General features: G+C 38.4%; 1 protein-coding gene across 1 annotated transcript; it reads left to right on the forward strand.

The window, feature by feature from the left end:
• Positions 1 to 9,755: 9,755 nt before the first annotated feature.
• On the forward strand, positions 9,756 to 25,588 carry LOC130231505 (butyrophilin subfamily 1 member A1-like). The gene is made up of 9 exons (XM_056460847.1): positions 9,756 to 9,976; positions 15,661 to 16,023; positions 16,323 to 16,616; positions 17,232 to 17,333; positions 19,874 to 19,894; positions 20,317 to 20,349; positions 22,396 to 22,404; positions 24,039 to 24,071; positions 24,154 to 25,588. Exons 1-9 carry the CDS (start codon positions 9,925 to 9,927, stop codon positions 24,744 to 24,746), a joined length of 1,500 nt encoding a protein of 499 aa, XP_056316822.1. The 5' UTR covers positions 9,756 to 9,924; the 3' UTR covers positions 24,747 to 25,588.
• Positions 25,589 to 25,776: the final 188 nt, after the last annotated feature.

A 25,776-nucleotide genomic window follows, 5' to 3' on the forward strand; every position in this document is an offset into this window, starting at 1 on the left:
GATTTGGACAAGCATAGGCACATATCACTAACACTCTTTAAATAGGTAATAAAAACCCTGCAGCATTGACTTTTGAGCAGCTTTTAGTTGGTCAATGGTGCTATTTCAGTCGCTTCAAAATAGCCACTCTCAAACAATTGAGCCTTTTTCAGACCAGCACAGGTCTGGTGCACTAGTAGCACATGGGTGCGAATGCAATTGCTATTTCAACAACATGGTGCAAAATGTGAAAATAAAACCAGCAAAAACCAGTTGCGTCCCGCATTACGCTGGATGTGTGGCAGGCCACGCTAGCATAAAAACCTTTATAAAATCTACACATCAGTGATACTTCAGAATGTGCATTCACACAGGCTGATGGAAACCCAGTTAGTGTCCGCAGAAATTAAAGCTGCACGATATCAGATAAAGAGACATTTTGTTCATCTGTGATGTATATAGCGATATACAGTTACACCAGATGACTTGATTGGCTCTATTAGGAAAGAATTGATGATTTCTGATTGATTGGGGAGATTTTGTAGAGCGGTGCTTCTGCGTAAATTATAATAAACTACAAGCATCGACAAATATAACAGAGCAGAGATATGAATGAAATAAACAGTGCTTTAGGGTTATCTGTAGACTTTAAAAGAGTATTCAGGTAATGATATAGAATAATCAAACACCATTAGTCTTGTTGAAGCTGTAAAACTGATGATTTCTTGTGTCCGAATGCTTTAAACAGCTTGAAACTGCCTCAAAAACACAAGCAGATGATTAACTTGATTCTGTTATGATTAAAGTCTGCATAATTAATCCACACACATAAACAAGTTTCAGTTTCGGTAACATTTGTTTCTGTAATCTTTCATTAACATCTGCCCATCTGCTTCCACTCTTGCCCAGCAGTCCACCTATGATGATTCTGATTGGTCGAAATATGCTTAGTCACACCCCTCAAATGTTACTCTGCTAAGAGTGAAAGATGAGAGGCGGAGCTAAACAATAAATCCCCGCCCCCTACTCAATATTCAGTTCAGTTGGAATTACCTCATCATTACACTGAAATACTTTCATTTCTCCCAGACCTTGAGTTTTGGCATCACTTTATTTTGATGATCCTTTCATATTAGTGGATAGTGAAAGTTAACATTCATTCATTCATTCATTTTCTTGTCGGCTTAGTCCCTTTATTAATCTGGGGTCACCACAGCGGAATGAACCGCCAACTTATCCAGCATTTGTTTTACGCAGAGGATGCCCTTACAGCAGCAACCCATCACTGGGAAACATCCACACACACTCATTCACACTCATACACTATGGACAATTTTAGCCTACTCAATTCACCTGTACCACATGTCTGGACTGTGGGGGAAACCAGAGCACCAGGAGGAAACCCATGAACATGCAAACTCTACACAGAAACACCAACTGGTTTGAGGCTCGAACCAGCGACCTTCTTGCTGTGAGGCGACAGCACTACCTACTGCACCACTGCGTTGCCCGTGGAAGTTAACATGCTCTTGGGAATTGAAGAGAATGTCTGTTGGTGTATCAGCAGATGTATAGCAGACATTATACTAAAACATGTAGTGGCAAAGTAACGTACAGTAAAATAAAATAATATTTAAATTATTATTTAAATATATAAATTAATTAAAATAGTAAAAGTGCTTTTAAAAATTAAGTAATATGAAATTTTGCCGTGCGTTCTGATCTGTTTGCATTATCAACTGTAATCCATTGTATGTCCTGTAATGAGACTGTGACTGATGTGCATACTATAATATCAATGCTGAAAACAAATAGCCTGACCAAAAATATACAGACAGCATAGTAAAGAATACTAAACTAAACAGCGGGTTTGGTTCCCTCTGATCGTAAATATAACTAAAGTATACTTAATTGTCAAATACAGCAGCAGTTCAAGCTAATTTTGATATCAGTTTATTAGATGTTTCTCAGTTACGATGGAGTCTTGAATGAGTTCAGTGAACGTTACACAACAGAACATAGGAAAACCACTCTTCTGCATCCAAATCGCAGAGATAAGTATGAGATCTAAATGAAGACTCAAATGTAAGCTTTTCACAATCAGTTATCCTCAACAGCAGATGCTGTGAGCTTTATTATTGGTGATGGTGATTGTGCAGGAAACTCTACAACACTACACGGGGGAGACTTTACATAGATGAACACTAAATATAAACAGTTCACTAAGCTGCACTGTGCTAAGGGTTTCTTAATGTCATTAAGTTCTTACTTCTACATTTCGTAGCATCTGTATAGTGCATGCAGAATGCTGTAATGTATTCAGACACTGTTTTATACTATGTTTTCTATACGATGACATGCTTTATGTGAAAGCTTTTCTGATTACCTGTGAATAATATTGTGTATTAATTGGGTTATATTAGAAATAATCATTTGAAACAGTGCCAATTAATGTTTCAGTGTCAACACTTAATGATTATACTGTGTGAAGACACCATTAATGTCAGGGCTGGGTATTGAGTAATAGCACATCTGATTTTGATTCATTAGCATGCGAATCGATTCATTTCCAACTTTGATTCATTTGATTCACTGAAATCTGAGATTGGGCAGCTTAGTGGTTAGCACTGTGGCCTCACAGCAAGTCGCTGGTTTGAGTCCCGGCTGGGTCAGCTGGTGTTTCTGTGTGGAGTTTGCATGTTCTCCCTGTGTTGGTGTGGGTTTCCTCCGGGTGCTCCGGTTTCCCCCACAGTCCAAACACATGCACTATAGGGGAACTGATCAACAAAATTGGCCGTAGTGTATGAGTGTGTGTGTGTTTCCCAGTACTGGGTTGCAGCTTGGAAAGGCATCTGCTGTTTAAAACATATGCTGGAATAGTTGGCGGTTCATTCCACCGTGGCGACCCCTGATTAATAAGGGACTGAGCCGAAAAGAAATTGAATGAATGAAAGCTGAGGTGCGTGTCGTATTAAAGCAGTAAGCAGGTGCTTTACTGAATGATAGGAGCTGTTCGGAGATCAGCAGAATACACTATAAACATCATAACTTTCCGTCGATGTAAAGCTGATGTCTGTGTTCACTTCTGTTGGTGTGTTCACAGTAATTCATTTGTTCAATCAGTGTTGAATCTGACAGTAGTTGTGAACATTTTCCTCAAAACTGATTAATGAAATGATCATTTACAGTAAACTGAATTGATTATTACTGTAAAATAATGCTTAAATGTGATGGGGAACATTTGTTTTCGGTACTATTCTGTTGTTTTACATATTGATCATTGTGAATTATAGCAGAGTTGATGATAGCAGAGTTTACTTTTTATTTAGTTTGACTTTATATAAGCGATGTGACAGTTTACTACAATGTAGAGGCAGATGCATAACCTGTTTTCATCACTGAAACTACTAACAATACCAAAAATATGGTTCAAATATTTGCAAATGTTTATTTTAACTTGGTAAACACTCAAAAAAGATGAAATACAGACCTCATGATTTGAGGATAATTGAAGCTGAGTGTCTGATTCAGGGGATGGAGACGGTCAGAATAGGAAGAGAGGAGTCTTTAAGTTCATATAAGGAGGTACACACATTATTTTTAGAGCTGACTTGAGATATAATTGGTGTTATTATTTTTAAAACTGCTTCTGTATTGGAAAATAATCAATTAAAGTTGGTTTAACCTGCTACATGTAAGCCTGTGTAACAGCAGAGCTTAAAGAGCAGTTTCTGAACTCAAGCCAATCATCACAGAAATGTGTCCCTGAATATTGATGCATCACCTCTACAGTGTGTACAGCAGGTACTTTCATCATAAAGCATGTGACGGCAGCTATAGCGGAGGGGAAATATGTCATAGATATATTTGTACAGTGATTTCATGTCATATTCCTGTGATGACATTATAGATGGGGTCATTTTTGTGTAATTCTGTGCGCTGTAAAATACTGAATGTTTCATTATTTACTAGTATTGGAATAGTGGTTCCTCACGCTGTTAAAAATGCACACAGATGTCTACTTGTTTACTTGGCTTTTTCTATCTTTGTACTGCATGTCTATTATAAATGTGTTGTTATAATTAAAGGCACGATGATGTGTAAAGAAATGTTTACAGCTGTATTTAACATCACAACATGCCCACATCAGTCTCTTTACACTCACTGAACATTCACTTAATGTGTCCTTATTAATCAGGAGTTTCAGTGTTCGCTGATGTAGCATACGTCATTCAGTACAAACACAACAGGAGTTAACCTACACACTGTGAATGACAACAGGATTATGATGTGGCTCCATCTAGTGTTCATCTCTGTGGTGTGTGTTCATTGTGTGTGTCTGATTTGTGTGTGTGTGTCTGTAATGAGTGTCAGTAGAGAGTCTGTTCAGTATGTACAGTTAAAGTCAGAATTATTAGCCCCCCTGTTTATTTGTTTCCCCAATTTCTGTTTAACAGAGAGCAGATTTCTTCAGCACATTTCTAATCATAACAGTGTTAATAACTCATCTCTAATAACTGATTTATTTCTCTTTGTCATGATGACAGTAAATAATATTAGACTAGATATTCTTCAAGACACTTCTATACAGCTTAAAGTCACATTTAAAGGCTTAACTAGGGTAATTAGGGTAACTATTCAAGTTAGGGTAATTAGGCAAGTTATTGTATAACAGTGGTTTGTTCTGTAGAATATTGAAAACAAATATAGCTTAAAGGGGCTAATAATATTGAGCTTAAAATGGTGTTTAAAAAGTTAAAAACTGCTTTTATTCTAGCTGAAATAAAACAAATAAGACTTTCTCCAGAAGAAAACATATTATCAGACATACTGTGAACATTTCCTGAATCTGTTCAACATCATTTGGGAAATATTTAAGCAAGAAAAAAATATATATAACGGGGGGCTAATAATTCTGACTTCACCTGTATAAATATGTGTAGTTTGTTCAGTGTGTATTTGTGTGTGTAAATCATCCATTAGGATCAAAACAGCACAAAACACACTGGTTTACAGTGCAGTGATGATCAAATGAAACACACCGAGCAGAATAATAACACTAATGTGAATATGGATTATGATCTGATCACGTGATTTGGGTCATTCTACAGAAACGTGCACAGTTTGTTTGGGAAAATGTCTAAAAATCTATTTCCATTTTAAACATTAAGGGCCCTATCATACACGCGGCGCAACGTAGTGCAAGGCGCGACGCAATAGTTGTTTGCTAGTTTCAGCTTGGAGCAAGAAACGTTTTGATGTTTTGCACCACACTGTTTAAATAGCAAATGCATTTGCGCTCATATGTGCGCCCATAGGCGTTCTGGTCTAAAAAAGGAGGTGTGTTGAGGCACATTGCTGGTGTTTTGCTGTTTTGAAAAACTTTAATAGACTGTTCAATAGACAAGAACAAAGCTGGTCTACTGCCCAGCACAGAGCGCGTTGGTTGTGCGCCTCGCTTACACACTGCTTAATACACACAGGATGTAGAGCAATCCACAAATATCTTTACACATGAAAAAGAATTAAAATATTAAGGATATTTATAGGATATTATAAGGAAATATAGGATATAAATATAAAGGATTAAAATATTACAAAAGTTATTATTTTCTAGCCTGCATAAATATAAAACCTTACTTTCATGCCTTCATCATCTCGGGGGGCTTTTTCAGTTTATTCATGACAATTAGCTTCTGTATAATGTTATTATTATTAGCAGTATTATTTATTATCTGCATATTTATATTTGTTTTATTAAAAACAAGTTTAGATTTGCCCACCTGTCAGCTTTTAGACCATATGAGGCACAGCATGTGTATTAGGATATAACTCAGTGTTTTGACCACACTTCATTATTATTGGTCATTTATTCCTTTGCTGGAGATCAGAACTGAATTTAGAAATAGTTTTGACACAAATCTTTGAGCTTAACAAATGAAATGAAATGAATTATGTATAGGCTAATGGATGTCTGTGCATACAATACGTTTCCCTATCCACAAGAGTGAAAGTGAAAATAAAGAATGGAGGAGGCTCATCTCTCACTCTCACGCTGTAGATGCTCTGTTTAACTGTTTTCTTGCTAGTGAAATGCTCAGTTTTTTTCACTTACACTTACTCTACGTCATGTAAATAGCAAATGCACTACGGCGCGACACAACTGACTGGATTTATCCTCATTTTAGCAAAAGTAGATTCTGACATGCCAGCCTGATCTCACGAGAAAACGTGAGTATTTTAGGTTTTGTCAGTTTAGTGGCTAATTCGTATGAATTCAGTCGTACGAAATTGTACAATTTTAAAAAGGAGGCGTGACACTTAACCCCACCCCTAAACCCAATCGTCATTGGTGGATGAGCAAATCGCACGAAAATGTACGAATTAGATCATACAAATTCATACGAATTAAGCTACGGTCACACTGGGCTTTGTGTGTGCGAAATTCTGTCGTGCGGCGCTGCGAAAAGGGGCGGGATTAAACAAGATGATTAGACATTAATAAAGCCAGCGATTGCTCCATGCTTTACATTTCTGTCAGAGAGGTTGTGTTTTGATCCTCGATTGGTCTCATGCAGTCAAGTGATGCGATTTCGCAGGTCAGAGTTCACCAAGCTTGAACTTTGCACCACAGCGACATGTGAAACTTGACGCATGACCCCGCGTTTCCGGTCTGACGCATTCGCGTGCGTATGAATGGAAGTCTATGGGGAGAAAGGTCAAGTGTGACCGCAGCTTTAGCCACAATCAAAAAGTTCCGAATTGCCGTGAGATTGTATTGGACACGCCCTTAATGCGTTTGCGACCTAAAGCCCTAAAAACTTGCACCGCATTAAGCTGCGGTCACACTTGACTTTTCTACCCATAGACTTCCATTCATACGCACGCAAATGCGTCAGACCGGAAATGCAGGGTCATGCGTCAAGTTTCGCATGTTGCTGCGGTGCAAAGTTCAAGCTTGGTGAACTCTGACCTGCGAAATCGCATCACTTGACTGAGTGAGACCAATCGAGGATCAAAACACGACCTCTCTGGACAGGAATTTAAAGCATGGAGCAATCGCTGGCTTTATTAATGTCTAATCATCTTGTTTAATCCCGCCCCTTTTCGCAGAGCTGTACGACAGAATTTCGCACACACAAAGCCCAGTGTGACCGTAGCTTTAATCAGCTACCATCTGACTTCATGACATAAATGACAGCTTCTTCATTTTTTGTACATTTATTTAAGCTCCAGTTGTGGTCACTGGTGTTATCTACCTTTTTGCCAATATTAAAGCTCTTTTAATATTGATTTTCTTCAGCACACAGAGTTACAGAAAAATAATGATCATGCACATAATGAGATCATTTTGTTTTAGGTTTGTTAAAAGTGCTATTTCACGATGTTCTGCAACACAACATTTGCTATAAAAATGAAAATCTTTGAAAAATATCCATAAACATCCATTAGGTGTAGCAGAATTCAATGGATGTAAAATTGTTATACTTTAAATTATTATATATCTCTGCAGTTTCTTATGTTACAAGGGAAGAAGAAAAGTAATACAAGTGACGTTTTTCATGAGAAATGCATCTTATACGACGTCTGCTGAAAGTTATCCATGATATTCTCCATTTATATTCCATTTATATTCTAGTTTCTTACAATTCCTTAGCAATAAAGGAGGTCACACCAGTGACACCAACTAAAAGCTTCATATAGAACCATGAGATAAACATGACAAACTTCTGATAAATAAAACTATAGTGGAGTTATAATGAGCTTTTCTTCACAGATCTTCAGGAAATATTAAAAATAAAGTCAAAATTATGATTTTTATTTCAAAATAATAGACTTGTGTTAATCAGTGACAAGTATAGAGGATGATGACTGATCTATTGTATCCTATTTATTTGGTATTTTCTCTTTTTTTATGTCTTGTGCATCATATATCTGATCGTTATGAATTAATTATCGTCTTTTGAATGGTGGAAAAATCTGTTGTTGACCTTAAGATTGTCACACCCTCGGCTCGTTCCTGCTGCTCCAATCACCGCTCTCCCTCACCACTCACCACACCTGTGAACAATCACCTGATAACTGATTACCTGCACCTGCAATCACCACACACCATAAATACTCACCTCCTTCACTCACTCACCAGCTGGAATCAAAGTTTGATGGTTCACCTCATCTTCTCTCCCTCTTCCTCGTCTTCCTCCGTGGATGTTTCTCTTTGCCTGTGGATGCGAACACAACTGAATAAGGGAGCTTAACTAGTGTTTAACTGAAGATCTGATGCTTGCCTTATGAACTGTATGTGATCGCTCTACCTCTGCTACACCACTTACCTGCGTCATCTCTCTGCACATATTGCCTTGCATTAAATGACAAAATAGGTTACTGCATAGTTTCTACAACAAATCTGACAAAACAGGAATGCAGATAACTTTAGCTTAATGTTCAGTGGAAATGTTTAATTTAAGGTTTTATTTAACTTTTACACACGCTGATCAGTTTTAATAGATTTAAAAGTGCACTTGTGTGTGTCTGCCTTTATTATTGGTCAAGTGATGGAGGTTGATAGGACATTTAGAATCTAAGTTATTATTATATTATTAGAATAATCCCCTATCTATCTAAACTGCAAATAAAACAGTTTTTCCATCCAACAAGTCAAAGAGAACAAAATCGTCACTTCCTGATTAACTGGCGCCAAATATCAACAATAAAACAGAATTTACTGTAGTAGGAGAAGCTGCGTTAATCTTTTCTTTATTAAATAAATGTACTTGCGCCTCAGACGATAATGTTGACACAATGAACACGTGGAGGCATTTGAAGCCATGAGACGCGGAGAACAGACGCTCTTGACACGCTTCAGACGCTCATTAATATCATAATAACACGAATACTGAAACGCTTCAGGTGTTTTAGAATGACCAAAACAACAGTTCAGATGTGTTACAGTGTGCTCAGCCTGCTGGATTATTCACACACACTTCAATCATCAACTATGCATGATCTTATAACAAACCTTGTTAATGCACACACTGGAATTTGTTCAGTAAAAGTGTCTCCATTGCACTTTATGTGCATCTTTTCTTCATAAATAAAAGTTTATCCTACTCAGTTATGCGCATATGCTTTATTGTGCCTATTTTCAAAAGTTGTGTGCATCTTGGCGTTTCCATCAATCATTTTTATGTGCATCTCCAAAATGAGCATTAAAATAGGTGTGTGGAAACGAAAGGCTAAGGCCAGAAATACAGCTTCATCTTTAAAAAAGGTGAAGAGACCGACAGAAACTCTGAGTTTAGAGGATAAACCTGCTCCTGACCAGGTTAGCTTCACAGAGTAATTGACCACAGTAACTGACTCTGAGTTAAAGTCACCTCTCTTTCAGAAACAGGCTTGACTTACCCTGCTGTCTCCAGTTTGACAAACCTGCCATACTGAAACAGAAAACCCAGAGTTTCTCTCATTTCAGGGTTAAAATACTCACTTAACCTCCTTTCTGAAACGGGGCCCAGCAGTTTTGCAGTGTTGGTTATTTTACAGTAATTAAGACACTATTATTGCCACACTGGTGAATTAAAAGGGTTTAAACTGTTTAAATAACATATTGTTTCATTTTAAAATGTAAAGAGATGGTAAACCTACAGATTTTTTTTCATGTGTAATATCTATGTACAGAAAAATGCACGTGTGTAGATGATATATTAATATTTTGACATCATCATTAGTCTGTCTGCGTTAGAAAGAGAAAGTGAAACAGTAATACTGTTTACTGAGCGTCTCGCCCATTTTCAGACTACACCAATAAAGAGCTGAAGGGCTCGGGCTGATCTACAGTCATCATTGTACCGTGTTAGCTCGTGTTTTCCCGGAGCTCGAGTGTGTGTCTGCGGTGAGTTCTGTCCTCGTGATTCTCCAGTCTGATCATAAACTCGTCTGACAGAAATGCGCTCGATTATCGGCCTTCTGCTGCTCAATCTCCTCACAGACTGCTCTGGTAAGAACACGATACACACATCTGTACTAATGTCTTTGATTTCGTGTGTGTGTGTGTGTGTGTGTGTGTGTGTGTGTGTGTGTGTGTGTGTGTGTGTGTGTGTGTGTGTGTGTGTGCTGTAATTGTTTTTTCTGTAAATGGTTTACACTAGCCTGTATGAATGCAGATGCGGTCTATATCGAGTTATTCGTATGTTGAACACCTGCTATGGTATATTCTACTGTGTTTTTTCTACTGTGTTAATCAAAGTTAAGACACATGAAAGACACTCAAACTGGGCTGCAATAGTCTTTAAAAGTGTTATATTAATTTGAATAAGAACATTAGCTAAGATTGAAAAAGCAAAAAAACTTAAAAGGAATAAAATAGCCCACACTATAGAAATAAAAGACCTGTAATTTGAGGATGATCCTGTTTTGAGTACTGCACTAAACCTAGTTTTAAGAAAATAATCATAAGCAGGGGAGAGCAGGACAAAGTAACACAGGAGGAACAGTAGCTCAAATCCTGACATGCTTCAGAGCATTTTTTACCTGTCCTTACACGCCTTACTGCCAGCTATTGAAAAGCTTAGGATGAGAACCACAGGAGAAACCTGTACATTAAAGTATTTTAGTATGGTCATTGTTTTTCAATTTTCTACAAAATCCATGAAGGGATGTCCGTCTAATCTTATATCATTGTGACTGCTGTCTTCTGGCTAAAAGGTGGGATAATTTTGAAAGATGTGTAAAACCCATAGGGTCTGCTGGCCAGTCAAGAGCACAGCACAGCAGGGTTAGTAATGGTGTTACAACTAAGCCACACATAATAATGTTTAATTTTTAAATTATGACTGTAATGTCATCATAAAGAACTTTTAAATAAAATATTGTCTTTATTAAACTATTTTAAGGAATAAATTTGTTATTGTAAATGCAGTAAATCTATTGTTTGAATAACATAACACTGGTGTTATGGAGAATAAAACTACAGAGATCTGCACGGGACTGAATTTATATCCCGCTCCCGCCAGGTTTTATTCCGCACCCGACCGCTCCCGCCGCATATTCAGCCATATTCAGAGCTGCCCGACCCGCCCTGTTTTCTACCTGACCCGACTGTTCCCGCTAAATTTAGATCTGGTTTTTAAAAATCCCACATTAACATTGGGCACTACCAAAAGAGAGAGATAACAGATAAACGTTTTGTTTGTCCCCTTGTGATGAGATGAGTGCCGCCTAATGGCTCGTTTCCACTGAGTGGTACAGTATGGGTCACCTTTGTCAGGCTTGGATTCCCACTGCTAAAAGGGTACCAAGGGTACCCTTTTGGTGGGCGTGGTGTATGACCGAAAGTTTCTGTCAACGTCATTTTCGCTCGAGGAAATGTCTAAAATAAAACTGTACAGGTTGCTCACATACCATATGAGAAGCTCTTCTCACAACACAGATGCTTTACACACATAAATACTGGTGTAGAAATGATTATTACTAACTTTACTATGAACATGAGTTGATTATAACTGCAGATCAATGACAGTGTGAAACAGCCTACTGTAACGTCTGTAATTATATTAAATAAATAAATAAATGAACATATATAAACACATACAGACTCTTACAGTCTCCGATATGATACCAACTACAGAAGAACTACATATAGCAGACATTTCGTCCTTATTTGGGTTCAAAAACAACACAAAATATAGCCTAAAGTCAGTGTAAACCTCTTATCTGTGTCTGTAATCTTCAGCAGCACATGTAGCCTCTGTTAGACAGTAATTCCTTCATTCTGAGTTCATATTAGTCCAAAACGTGATAATAATAATAGTTAATCATGGCATTTTGTTCATGTTTGCTGAATAATAATGTGCTCCTTTTTTCCGGCTTCTCCTTTGTTTCTTCACGCTTCACTCTGGCGTTTGTCAGTGTCTGACAGGATCGGGTTTCAAAAGCACGTCAATAATCAAGCGCAGGTTATTATCATCAGCTCAAGAAGTTTGTTATTTCAGATATAGACACGCGTGGCGAGCGCAAGCAAGAAAGCGAAACGGCTCGCGCTTCAGACTGCCTCGTAAAAATCTACAGAGCACAGGGTAAATCTGCTCTTCTTCTTGGCTTTGTGGCTGTTTATCAAGACGACGACAAGGTTTGTTTGAGCCCGGGTCGACCATGGCTCGTTATTATATGTATATATTATTACGCTGTAATCTCTCGGCTGTGTGTGTATTTTAAACAGTTTTGTTTTCATTCTGGCTTGTTGCGTAAGCGAATGACGTATCTCTGTAAACCAATAGCGTTCAGCTGCGCGTCTAGCTCTACTTTTTGGTACCCTTTCTCGTGTTTAGTACCCTTTCGAAAGGGTGCCGAAAAAGTGGTACGGTACGGTTCAGTTCGGTACACCTTTTAACAGTGGAAATGGCCATAAAACTGTACCAAACCGTACTGTACCGTACCACTCAGTGGAAATGGGCCATAACAGTGACGGGGCCACGGAAGAAATAGCCCTTAAATAGGCCTCCCAAAAACACCCAGCTGGATGTTACAGAGTCCAGTCAGCCTATTACTACGGTGGATGCGCGCACTCTCTCTCTCATTCACATTTAGGTTCTTTATTGGCTTGACAAATAACTATACATTCATATTGACAAAGTAGTAGTTCAAACAAGACAGTGGAAAAAGGGCAGCAATGCAAAGCAGAAGTGCTCTCTCTCATTCTCTCTCAAACACACACACACACACACACACACACACACACACACAGCACTATGGCAGATGCGCACACTCTCTCTTGCTCTCTCTGGAGCATGCGCTCTCTTTCTCTCGGTAGTGCTATATTGTTAGACCTCATGCTCCTGTTCAAATTCCCGACCGCTACTGTGTTTTATTCAGAAATTTATTCCCGCACTATAAGAAAACTGGTCGGGTCCCGCGGCTGCAGACCTCTACTATAGAGTTAAGACCAAGGAACTTTTCAAGGACTTTTCCAGCAAGTGTTACGACTAACCCTCTGTCTGTTACCACTGGCCCACCCAATGTTGAATTATCCAATCAGAGCTCATTTGTAGGATAAACTTGTGTGTTGTTTGTAAACAAATGTGGTTTGCCTAACCTCATTGCTTTGTTCATTATTTGCCCAAAAACAAAAAGTGTTACTTTGTGCCCCGCTCTCCCCATTTCACTTCCCAATGGGCTTTATTCTGCACCAGACCACTCTCAATATTTATTAACTCTTTGGTCACCCACTGTCTGTTTATAGCAGAGCGCTCCCGTGGTATATATATATATAGTTGAAGTCGTAATTATTCACCCTCATTGACAGCCTTTATACCATAGACTGTAAAATATATGGACGTAGCATCCGTGACGTCACCCATAGGTTTCTGAAGAGCGCAAAAGAAGCTACAAGTAGGCGCGGCCAACCGTCACCATTTTGTTCGCGCGTCATCGCACCCACGGCGGGATACCAAACTATGGCAAAGAGGCGGAGAGTGGGCGGAGCTACAGACACGTGCTGGCACTTTGCTTAGACCTGGCAGACAGACTTTACTTTGGGAGAAACGCTTAATACTTCATTACCTGCGACTCGTTTGTGTTTTTACCACATGTGCTTGGCTGTACACTATATCAATAAAGTGTTTAGACTTTTAAAAACACTGTAGTAATACAGTGAGCCACTAAACATTGTTCTTATGACGTTTTTCTACAGGAGGAAAACGCGAATTACTTCCAAACACTTCAGATGTGTGTGTGTGTTAGTAAATGCAAGACTATTGATGAACTCCAGCATAACACTGTATGACAACGCTTCAGATGACTGTTCTAGAGCCTACAGCTAATCAATCTGGCACATTCTGGAGTGCTTTACGGGTCTAAAGAAATATATTAATGATAAATGATCTTAAATAAAACAAATACATTTATAGAGATGGTATACAAGTATATAACTTTACTCACATGGGAAACAAGGCCACGTGAATGGTTTGTGAGCACAATTAAGTGCACACAGCATCCCATATCATCTGATAATTGTAAGAAATAAGTCCAAAAGGCAGCTGACTGTGTAAAGCCACATAAAACAACACAAAAATACGATGAATATGCCGAGATCAGTGGCTAATCTGCCGGATTCAGCTGAGGAGAAGTGACGGCGACCAGCGAGACCTAGCTGTCACTCAAGTGGCCACGCCCTTAATTATGCAAACTTAATATAACCTAATATAAAGGAAATGGATGAGTTATAAAAAAATTTACCCCCCCACAGTTGTCATGAAGGGTAATAATAGCTATATTAACTAAAATCGTTCTTTGTACCAGGCTGTAAACACCTTTTTTTCTGCTGTGAAGTTGGCCGTTCTAACAGTGGGCTCAATTGCAATTTGCTCTATTATGGAGCCAGGACTAGCGGAATTTTGATGAATTGCAGTTTCAGTTACTTCCGTATTGGCCTCCCGAGAGAGAGCGGGAGGTTGCCGCTTGCTTTATACACATGCTGCTTACAGATGCGAGAATGAAATGCATGGAGTAGAAAGCACTGGTCCATCTGTGCAGGTGCAGTGTGTGTTTTTAAGCAGCAAGGGGGCACCGTGGTGCTGAGTTCTAGTGGCTAAAATCACATTAGGGGGGATTGGAGGCTTAGCAGGGGTGAGAGGGCACAGTGACCCAGGTGGGAATTGCAGTCCCAAAGGGGAAGTATGCTGCAGAGATCACCTGCTACTCAAATAGCAGAGACTGGTGACAATACCCACATATGGGCTAAGGGGGGCGCTACATATGAGTATGATTATTAGCTGGTAGGGAAGATGGGGTCCACTTAAAAGGGGACCATGCTTAACAGACACCGATCTCCAGAACATTGGTTGATCAAGCAGGCATAGATGCAACCTAGTAGGCCAGGTGGAGTCAGGTGATGTGGGCCTTGGAGGAATTCTCCATAGTTCTCCATTAAGCCTACTAGCAGAGCAAAGTACGAGCACACATATTGGGGTAGGGGAGAATGGCGCAGCAAACATTTCAAGATTGAGCCTAGTTTGGTCATTGGGAGGTGTTTCTCAGCATCAGGGAGGAAACTGGCTCCACTCCAGGATTATAGCATCTCCTGAATGTATATCTCCACAGATACCTATTAAAGAGGAGCTGTATGCTAATGGCATTCCTTGAGCTCACACCCCTGGGGGGCATAGTTTGCCTTGAGTACGGTACACAAAGGCAATGGCACGAAAGCGGGGCTAACCCTAAGGAAGTACTGGCACAATTGTCTGCAGCTTGGACAAGGCATGCTGCTGGGGAGTGGGAGGAGCGCGGGGGCTTGCCTGGTTGTTTAGCTCCTATTTTGACCCTCAGGTCACCCTGACCTCTCACCCCAATGCAGGGAGTGGCAAAGGTGTCTCGCACTTTTAGCTGTGTGAGCCGCGACCGCTGCACCACAACAGTCATACTCTCACAGTGAGGGCATAGGCTGCTCACAAGCACCAGATCCACACGTTGAACACCCAGATATGAGACACACTGCTCCTGTCCATCATCCAGAGCTGGAAGAAGCTCATGAGAAAACACGGTGGAGCTCCCATATGGGCATGGTGCACCGCTACACACGGAGCGACCATCACTCCCTTGTATTGACAGGCACTCAGGGCTGGGGCATCATGTGCATTGAGCATGCTGCTGTAGATGCAGACTAACGGCTGTGTGTTTGTTCATCAGTGTCGATCACGCTCGTGGCTCCTCCTGGACCTGTAGTGGCTCATGTGGGTTCCACAGTTATTCTGCCCTGCTGGATCTCTCCGGCCCAGAACGCTGAAGCTCTGGAGATCCGCTGGTACCGTCATGGAGAGTTCCGCAACACTGTGCTCTTTTACCAACATGGCAAGATACAAGATGAACAGGAGGAGTCCTTCAGGAACCGCAGCTCTCTGACACCACGCTCGGATCGTTCTGGAGGACTGAAGGGTGGAGATCTGTCTCTGAAGCTGGAGAAGATCATCATTCAGGATGAAGGTTCATTTCACTGCTACGTCAGTGGAGACAGTGCATACAGCAACGCAGAGCTGAAGCTGAAAGTCACAGGTCAGTCAAACCCAGCGTTTAACACCATAATTCCTCCACATTAAAGGAGTAGTTCACTAACAGAATGATCAGCCTCCATTCAGCTCCTCTTCCAGCTGATTCCCTACAACCCAACAGTGACATCTTGAAGAAGAAAACTCCTCTTGTGTTGAACAGAAGAGAGAAGTGAGAACATTTCATTCTGGAAGTGAATTGCTCCTTTGAAATAGTCGAGCAGCCTTCTGCTGTCCACTAGTGATGTCTTTACTGAAGTGGTTATGTGTCTGTGTTGGTCTGATGGTCTGTCTCTGGTGGTCCAGCTCCAGGATCTGCTCCTGTCCTGTTCCCCAGGCCTCTGGATGACGGCCGGCTGAACGTTAGCTGTAGCTCCAGCGGCTGGTACCCCGAGCCAAACATCATGTGGACATCAGACCAGGGAAAGACTCTGCCTCCTGCAGGAGTGTCTCTCCATCGGGGAGCAGACGGGTTATTCTCTGTCCACAGCTGGACCACCGTCTCTCCATCAGATGCTCAGCTGGTCTCCTGCTCCGTGTCTACAGCAACTGGAGAGTCCAAAGAGGGAAAGTTGGACATAAAGGGCTTTATCTCCTCAGGTTAGACAATGTACACTTAATGATTAAAGTTGCTGGATATATGAAGTTATCACGCAGAGTAACAGTGAACACTTCTAATACTTTACATGTTTTTAAAAATTTAATATCAAACATATTCATTTTCAGTTTGATGCACAGCTAAAGTGGCATCTTGGAAAGTAGTTGGAGTAGTTGAGGAGGTAAAACCTGACAAATGTATGAAATACAACACAGTATAAGCAATATACAGCACTCCGGCTGGTTGAATTATTCGATAATAATGTACAGCTGAAGTATACAGATACTCTGCTACACCACACTTCAGGTGTGCATTATTATTGAATAATTTAATGGCCAGTGTATACATACATATATACATATATATATACATATATACATATATATATATATATATATATATATATATATATATATATATATATATATATATATATATATATATGTGTGTGTGTGTGTGTGTGTGTGTGTGTGTGTGTGTGTACTATCTTGATCTATCCTGCTTCTGTTGCAGATGACATTTCTACAGAGACTTAGATTTTTTTTTTTTTACTTTAAATGACTAATAGATTGACATAATTTGAAGGTGTTGGTATTCATCTGGTTTCTCTTTGTCAGCTTGTTCAGACCCATGGAAGCCTCTGTTTATCACCGTTATCATCTGTGCTCTTCTGGGTTTGGCTGGACTGATCCTCTGTAAATACAGAAACAGACTAACAGGTTGGTTTGGTTAAAAATACTCATTATAAACAGAGTTCCAGTTCTTGATATTGATTGATTGAGCTGCATTCAAAGCTGTTGTACAATACTCTACAAACACACATCTGCGACTGTTACTTGTCAACCATCAGCACTGAGCCAAAGAAACTCTTTAATTTACTTTTATTTACGTTTTATTTTGTGAAACCTTGCTATGTATATGGAATAACGGTTTTATACTGGTTTGATCTCTGTTTTGTTTCTATTCTTCTTTCCTCTCCCTCCTGTTCTCAGCTGTCCGTCCTTAGACATTCAGCACTCTAGCTTGACTCTAGCTTGAGTCTTATTGGCATCCCTTTATAACCCTGGTCTTTCCTGGTATTTCTTAGCAATTTATAGTCACACTACCACCTTGACCTATTGTCCAAACCGAATAGGTCCTAATAGGAAACTGTACCAAAATTGGGGACCAGTGGCGTAGTGGACGGGCATGGAGGGCACGCACTCTGGTGGGGTCCCCCAAAAATAATAAATAAATAAATAATAATAATTCCTTACATTTATTTAGCACTTTTTTAGACTCATTGCGCTTTCCACATGTTTGGGGAGAATCTCCTCATCCAACACCAGTGTGCAGCATCCACCTGGATGACATGACGGCAGCCATCCCACACCACACACCAGCTGATTGGTGGAGAGGAGAAGAATGATGAAGTCAGTCATGATATGGGGATGGTTAGGAGGCCTTGATGGACAGATTCGTCCAGGATGATGGGGTTAAACCCTCACTCTTTTTTGAACGACACCTTGGGATATTTAATGAGCACAGAGAGTCAGGAGCTCGGTTTAACATCTCATCTGAAAGACGGCGCTTACTGAGCAATATAGTGTCCCCTACAATATACTGGGATGTTAGGACTCACACAGACCGCAGGTTGGGCGCCCCCTGCTGGCCTCACTACCACCACTTCCAGCAGCAACCCAGCTTTCCCATGGGCTCTCTCATTCAGATACTGACCGGGCACAGCCCAGCTTAGCTTCAGTGGGCGACCATGTGAGAGTTGCAGAGAGCTAGCTGCAGGCTATAATAAAGTATAAAGGTTGTTAATTTCTGTCATTTCCTTGAAGGAAAACTGGTGCTAACCGATCAACCGAATAAATAGATTGTTTAGTTTGATTTAATGATCAATAAAAATACTGACAATCCATTACATCAAATACACGGAACAAGATGTCATTTTGACTGTTTTTAATTCAGCAATTTCATAACTGTTAAATGAAACCCACACATCAATACCCTGATTTTTCCTAAACGTATATGAAGAGTTCAGATGCAAAAGCCGCTAAACGCCACTTCCCGCCAAAAATGAGCCAATGGCATTGAGTGAATGCTTTAGGCACGTAGTACATGTTCAACAAATAGATTTGCTTCACATCCTCTAAATCCCAGCGTCAGCACATTCAGAAATAGCAGTTTGTTGGCAGAAGCCTCTAAACGCCACTTGCCTTTGACAGCAAAAGCTGCTATATCCCGAGCACCAATCAGAAGGCGCGAATCGAAACATATTTCACATCTCCTGCATCAAGCCCATCATACATGCACTGACCACCCCACCTCATCCGCCATTTCCATTCTTGTCAGTGATGCTCTTCTCTTTAGTGTTAGGAAGATTTTAACTGGAGCTATGGTCCAGAAGAGAGACACTGGATTTCAGCTTTAAGACACCCTGGATCTTACACTCATTGAGGACTGTTCCGGCTCATGCATCTCTGCACTGAGTAGAGTTTACATGAGAAAAGCGTGGAAACAGCTAGTAAATCTTTAAAGCTTTGCCAAGTAAAAGACTAACTATATCTTTTCTTTTTGGCTTAGTCCCTTTATTAATCTGGGGTCACCACAGTGGAATGAACCGCCAACTTATTCAGTATATGTTTTATGCAGCGGATGCCCTTCCAGCTGCAACCCATCTCTGGGAAACTAACCTTAATTATTAGTACATTTAATTACAAATGTTAAGTTTACTTGGGGAATTCTAATACCTTTAAACATATTACGATTTATGGATTTACTTATATTCAATATTCCTAGTTATCTTTTTTAGTTTCCCTGAGTACTTCAAAATGGTAAATAAAATATCATTTGTGATGCATGTCAACTGTTTCATAATTAAAACACTGCCAGACATGTTCATCGAGTACTTTCATTAAATTAAACTTCTCAATAAACCTAATGTAAAAAGTCCCCTCAGACAGAATGATTGGGGTCATCCATGTTGGCATCTTCCTCTCCTGCCGAGTACAATGATCTGCGTAAAGATTGGCAAAGCAGTCTTTATGCAGGTCTCTCGACATCCTGTCAAATACACAAATAAATGATTAAAATACTGTACAGTCATCAATGTTATCTCTTACTTTATGCTTTAATAGACTGTATTGACGTTAAGACATTTTAATTTTAGGGAAAATTTGGGGGGGATAAAAATATTAACATGCCTTTAACACTTACAGAATTAAACATCTAACAATCATGCCATCTCATGATATTTTCTGTTTGTTTTTAGAGAAGAAATCAGCTGAAACAGGCAAGTATATGACTCCATTAACATCTAAACTAACAAAAACAAACTAAAAACTATTATAATATTTTAATATTAATAACATGTTATGATTTTATCTTAATGTAAACTGTTTTGAGTAGATCTTCTTTTCCTTATAACATTATTTCTGAAGGAGTTGATATAAATCAAAGAATATGTGATGTGATGTGTGTGAGTGCTTGCATCACATATCAAACAGTACTTTTGTACACTCTAATCATTACCTCAGAGATGACCTTTGATTCTGAGAAATCTGAATTTACCTGTTGATAAGCATGTTAAAGAGCGTTGGTTGATTAAAGATGTGAATGATTAAAGGTGTAGTTTAATGTGGTCTACAGAGTCTTACAGGTATTGCTGTAATCAGTGTGGTAATGAGTAACTCCTGATGTTTTCTCTATTTTCAGGCTGTGAGAATATACCTGTGGAGGAGAAAACAGGTGTGAAGAGATGTTTGTTTTTACCTCTAACTCTACTGATCATTAAAAACAGTCACTTACACACACAAATGTAATTATTAACTACAGGATATACAGGAGCTGGAAATGCTTCTGGCTGGTATTTTTATAATTTACGATAGTTTTTAATTACGAATCAGTTTAATCAGCATAAACAGCAAATTCTGTTCCAGATGTTCATGTAATGTCAAAGTTAACAAGGTTAACATCTGTTTGTGAAATCAGATATCAATTGTGGATTTTATGCTACGTCAGCCACAAAAACATGCAGTTCCCTATGAATGTTGTAGTGCAAAGTTGCTCTGGATCTCAACAAATATCTTCTACTGTAAGTTTCACAAAAGAAGTGGAGGTCTTCAGAGTTCAGAGTTGGTTAATCGCACTCTCAGCTTTCAGTGTGCCAAAAACCACTGTTTATATACAGTATCTTATCTATAGTAGTCATGAGTTATGATATAGCCTCACACCTTCCTCAGCTCCAATAGAATCTTTCTAATTGGTGGCTGTGTGTTTTTCTGCTCTATCTGTTGAGAGTCAGAAATATATATATTAAAGTATTGCTGTAGCTGGCATATACCATGCACCCGACTTTATACAAAGGCTATCATTGTTGCATATTACTGTATGTCTCCATGTTTATCCTTGTGTAGGCTCTTTTGCTGAGGAAAGTTTTTGTCTTGGTCAACACATATTTCATCTAAATGCTTTGTATGCACTGTACTACGCTGCAGTGTACACTGCCGGTCAAAAGTTTGGGGTCAGTAGGATTTTCAAATGCTTTAAAATAAGCTTCTCCTGCTCAACAAGGCTGCATTTATTTCATCATACACACTGAAACTGTGAAATGTTATTGCTCTATAAAATAACGGTTCAAAAGTAGATTATTATTTCATTGCAGTGATTTAATGATGAATTTTCAGCTTCATTACACCAGTCTGATCCACATGATCCTTTAGAGATCACTCTAATATGAATTATTATTACTATTATTATTATTAATATTATTTTATTACTATTGATATTATTATTACTATTATTATTATTATTATTATTAATAATAATAATATTATTAATATTATTAATTATTATTGTCATTACTATTATGATTGTTATGAATATTATTAATATTCTTATTAATAATATTTTTATTATTATTATTATTATTATTATTATTATTATTATTATTATTATTATTAATGATAATAATATTATTATTATTACTATTATTATTAATAATAATAATTATTATTATTGTCATTACTATTATGATTATGAAAATTATTATTACTATTATTATTAATAATATTTTTATTTATTGTTATTATTATTACTATTATTGTTATTATTAATAATATTATTATTAATATTATTTATTATTATTGTCATTACTATTATGATTATTATGAATATAATTATTACTATTATTATTAATAATATTATTATTTATTATTATTATTATTATTATTATTATTACTAATATTATTATTAATATTATTATTGTTATTATTTATTTGTAATATTATTTGTAATGTTATTCATTATTATTGTCATTACTATTAATAATTTTATTAATGTTATTATTACTATTATTATTAATAATTTTATTTTTCTTCTTATTATTTTCTTATTAATGTTTTTATTATTATTATTATTATTATTATTATTATTATTAATATTATGAGTAATATTTTTATTTTATTATTATTATTATTAATGGTAATAGTAATAAAAGCAATAAAGACTGGAGTAATAATTAAGCCTAATTAAGCCTTTCGACTAAGCCGAAAAGAAAATGAATGAATGAATGACTACAGACAATAATTAACAAATAAATATTTAATAAATATTTAACAATTTAACTTTTTTTTTTTTACATTTAATCAATGCCACCTTGGTGAACGGAGTAATTTGATTTAAATTATTAAATAAAATTAACAATTAAAAAAGATAAATAAAAAACCAACTTGCTGAATGCTGGATTCTGATTGGCTGGTGGTCAAACTAAGGTGTTTGGCACAGCTAAAGTAGTTCCAGCAGGTTTAGAGCAGGTCCATATCACTCCACTAAATGATCAGATCCAGCTGAATTTCACAGCTACAACAGTCAGAAATCACACCACAGCAAAGCGTATGCGTATGCTCTGATCAAAATGGACTGGAACTGTCTCTGGATTAAGCAACATAATTCCACACCTTCCAGCCAATCAGAATCAAGAATTTAAAAAGGCTATAAAATAATAGTATGTAATGTACACCAGGGGCCTCCTGTACGAAGACTTGCGTTGAATTGATACTAAAACATTGCGTACAGACAAAGCTGTAAATGTGTGTACGCAGTAAAAGATTCAGATGTATTAAACATCGCATATGCTGAATCCCACACATATTCTCTTTGTACATCTGAATTAACGTAAAACTGAGCGCATGAGCGCAAAACCCCTCCCTGACTCCTCCCCCTAATGAATATGGTAATGAGTCTACTTTGGCAAAACCAAACAAAAAAGCAATGGCAAAAGCAAGCAAGAAGAGACACTGAACAGAATGTGAACTGGAGGTGCTACTATCAGAGGTAGACCAGAGAAAAACGGTGTTATTGGCAAGTTTGTACTCCGGAATTAATAAGAAAAGAAAAAAATATATAGTGGGAGAGTTTAGCTGACGCGGTTAACACAGTGGGGTCTGAACATCACACTGTGAGTGAATTAAAAAAGAAATGGTCCCATGTAAAGGTGTAAAATGTAGTAGTGTCTATTTAGGCTAAGTGTATAGCACACCTTGTTGGAATGAGCTAGTTGAGTGATTCCCGCTCATCACCGTTTGACTGACAGAGACAACAGAACTGAAGAGAGCAGAAAGCAGCCTGAGTGGCGTAGCTCTTAAAGCGCATGGCAACATGTTTTGACACGATCGATCATGAACCCAGTTCGAATCCAGCGTCTGATGAACTCCTTTTTTACACTACATATCAAATTTTGCCTACTCTTCATCACAAGGAAGACAAGTAGGAATCATTAATAAGTGTGTGTATTATGTTAAGCGCATTTGAGCATCACTTATTATTTACACATTTATTGAATGGAAATGTTTCTGATTCACGTATGCAAATTCGTCTTTAGATGGCGCCTTTATAGCAGTGTGCGTACAGTCGATCGCTCCGATTACATTAGGAAAACCGGCGATCGCTGCAAATTGCGCTTTAATGTTTGGCTGGTTAACTGCATGGTGTAGAAACCTTATATACCTGCTAGACATGCGGATGATCCCATCACATACAGCTGCCATTGAACAGCTCAAAGATACTGTGTAGTGTGTAATTTAACACAATAGCCTCTAGGAGTCGCCAATGGAAATAAAACAAACACACACAAGAAACACACGTACACCAGACATGAAGCTGGCGTGGACCAACGCACATTCTCACGATCATTTCATCATTAGTAAATCCAGACGTGAGTGTGTAACCTGGCGTACGCAAAGTTATTGTGCATAAGCAGCGTTGATACATGAGTCCCTGATGATTAACTGCCACTACTCATGTGTGCATCGTCTTCTAATAATTCAACCTTGTTGTCTTTTTCATGACTTTATCCATAAATGTTTATTTTAAAATTGTATTTTCATCTTTTAATAGTTAATATCTCTTTTTATTCTCCTTTATTTCATTTGCAGTAGATATGAATATAGAGGAACTGAGGAAATATGCAGGTAAGAAATCCCAGTTTGTCTGTCAATATCATCTCATGTCTATCAGGATTAATAACTGTTGTTTTATTGATTTTCCTCACAGAGCAGATCAGTATTGATCGTGAGACTATATCTCCAGATCTGAAGATTATGAGTGACTGTAAATCTGTGAGGGACAGTCCAGATTATCATCACACTGCAGAGGGGTTTCCATATCGGTTATGTGCATTTGGAGCTCAACAGTTTACCTCTGGTCGACACTATTGGGAGGTACAGCTGGCAGCTCCATCAAACCCTCCTAAAATCTCCTGGTTAATCGGTGTGGTGAAACATGGTAATTTTAGTGTAAAAGACAGATCTGCTTTAACTCCATCAAACGGTTTCTGGTTCTTGTGTTCAGATGGTGAAAATGGCTTTTACACAAACACTGATCCCCCAATAACCCTGCCCATATCCCCGAGGCCTGAGCGACTGGGAGTTCTGCTAGATTATGATGCAGGTCTGCTGGAGTTTTACAGCGTTAAAGAGAGTAAACATCTCCTGACCATGCGCACTAGATTCTCAGGCTCAATCGTTCCTCTGTTTAATCCTGGTGTAAGCGACATAAGTCCACTCAAAATAGATTGTCCAGTAGCTGAAGAATCACCTGCAGAGGTCACTCTACCTTTACTGAATAACTGCAGCACAGTGGCCTGACTGACTGACACAGAGCTAACAGAAATAAACCTGATAGGCCTGTTTCACAAGTATGGCGATGGAGACCAGAATAGAAAAAGCTATTGATTATAATCGACTGTGAACAGTTTGGATTGATTATGGAGGAAATACATGCAAGCTAGTATTTATGTAATACGTCTTTATATATGTTTAAAACATTGCAGTTGGTGTTTCTGTGTGGAGTTTGCATGTTCTCCTCATGTTAGTGTGGGTTTCCTCCAGGTGCTCCGGTTTCCCCCACAGTCCAAACACATGCGCTATAGGGGAACTGATCAACTAAATTGGCTGTAGTGTATGAGTGTGTGTGGGAATGAGTGTGTATGGGTGTTTCCCAGTACTGGGTGGCGGCTGGAAGGGCATCTGTTGTGTAAAACATGCTGGAATAGTTGGCGGTTCATTCTGCTGTGGCAACCTCTGATGAATAAAGAGACTAAGCCGAAGGAAAATCAATGAATGAAAGTATACTATTTTTTTTTACATTTTCACAAGGGTTTAAACTATAGATCTGTGATCATTAATTTTATTGACTCACATTATTGTTTTAGTTTTTATATTTTATTACAATGTAAAATTAACTAACTTTAACAATCATCTAAACTAAAATTTCATTCATTGTCGGTAAGATATAATGTGCAGTAATTTGGTAGGAAAATGCTGCCATCTACTGAAAAACGATTATATTAAACTGAGACAACATTAAGATCCTGAATTAGTTATTCTCAATCCTTCAATTAGACAGTCTAATGTATGTTTTCTTTGTGTGTGGATGTGAGGATAAAGTCACAAGTGTAACTAATTCTAAGTAATTTCAGTACCAAAACAGACAGAGGTTACAATTATATATTAATGAAACCATGACCGATAGGAAACTGAGCTGTTCACAGATTATTATAATGAAGGATGCTCGTAGCTGTGGCTGAGCGATTCAGCGATCCAGTCTCCATCGCCATGTTTGTGAAATAGGCCTATGTCTGTTTTCCACATACACTAGCCGGGTTTCCATCCTGAA

This window comes from Danio aesculapii, chromosome 7 (genome assembly GCF_903798145.1).
Source record: "Danio aesculapii chromosome 7, fDanAes4.1, whole genome shotgun sequence".
In the NCBI taxonomy this organism is placed as follows: Eukaryota; Metazoa; Chordata; class Actinopteri; order Cypriniformes; family Danionidae; genus Danio; species Danio aesculapii.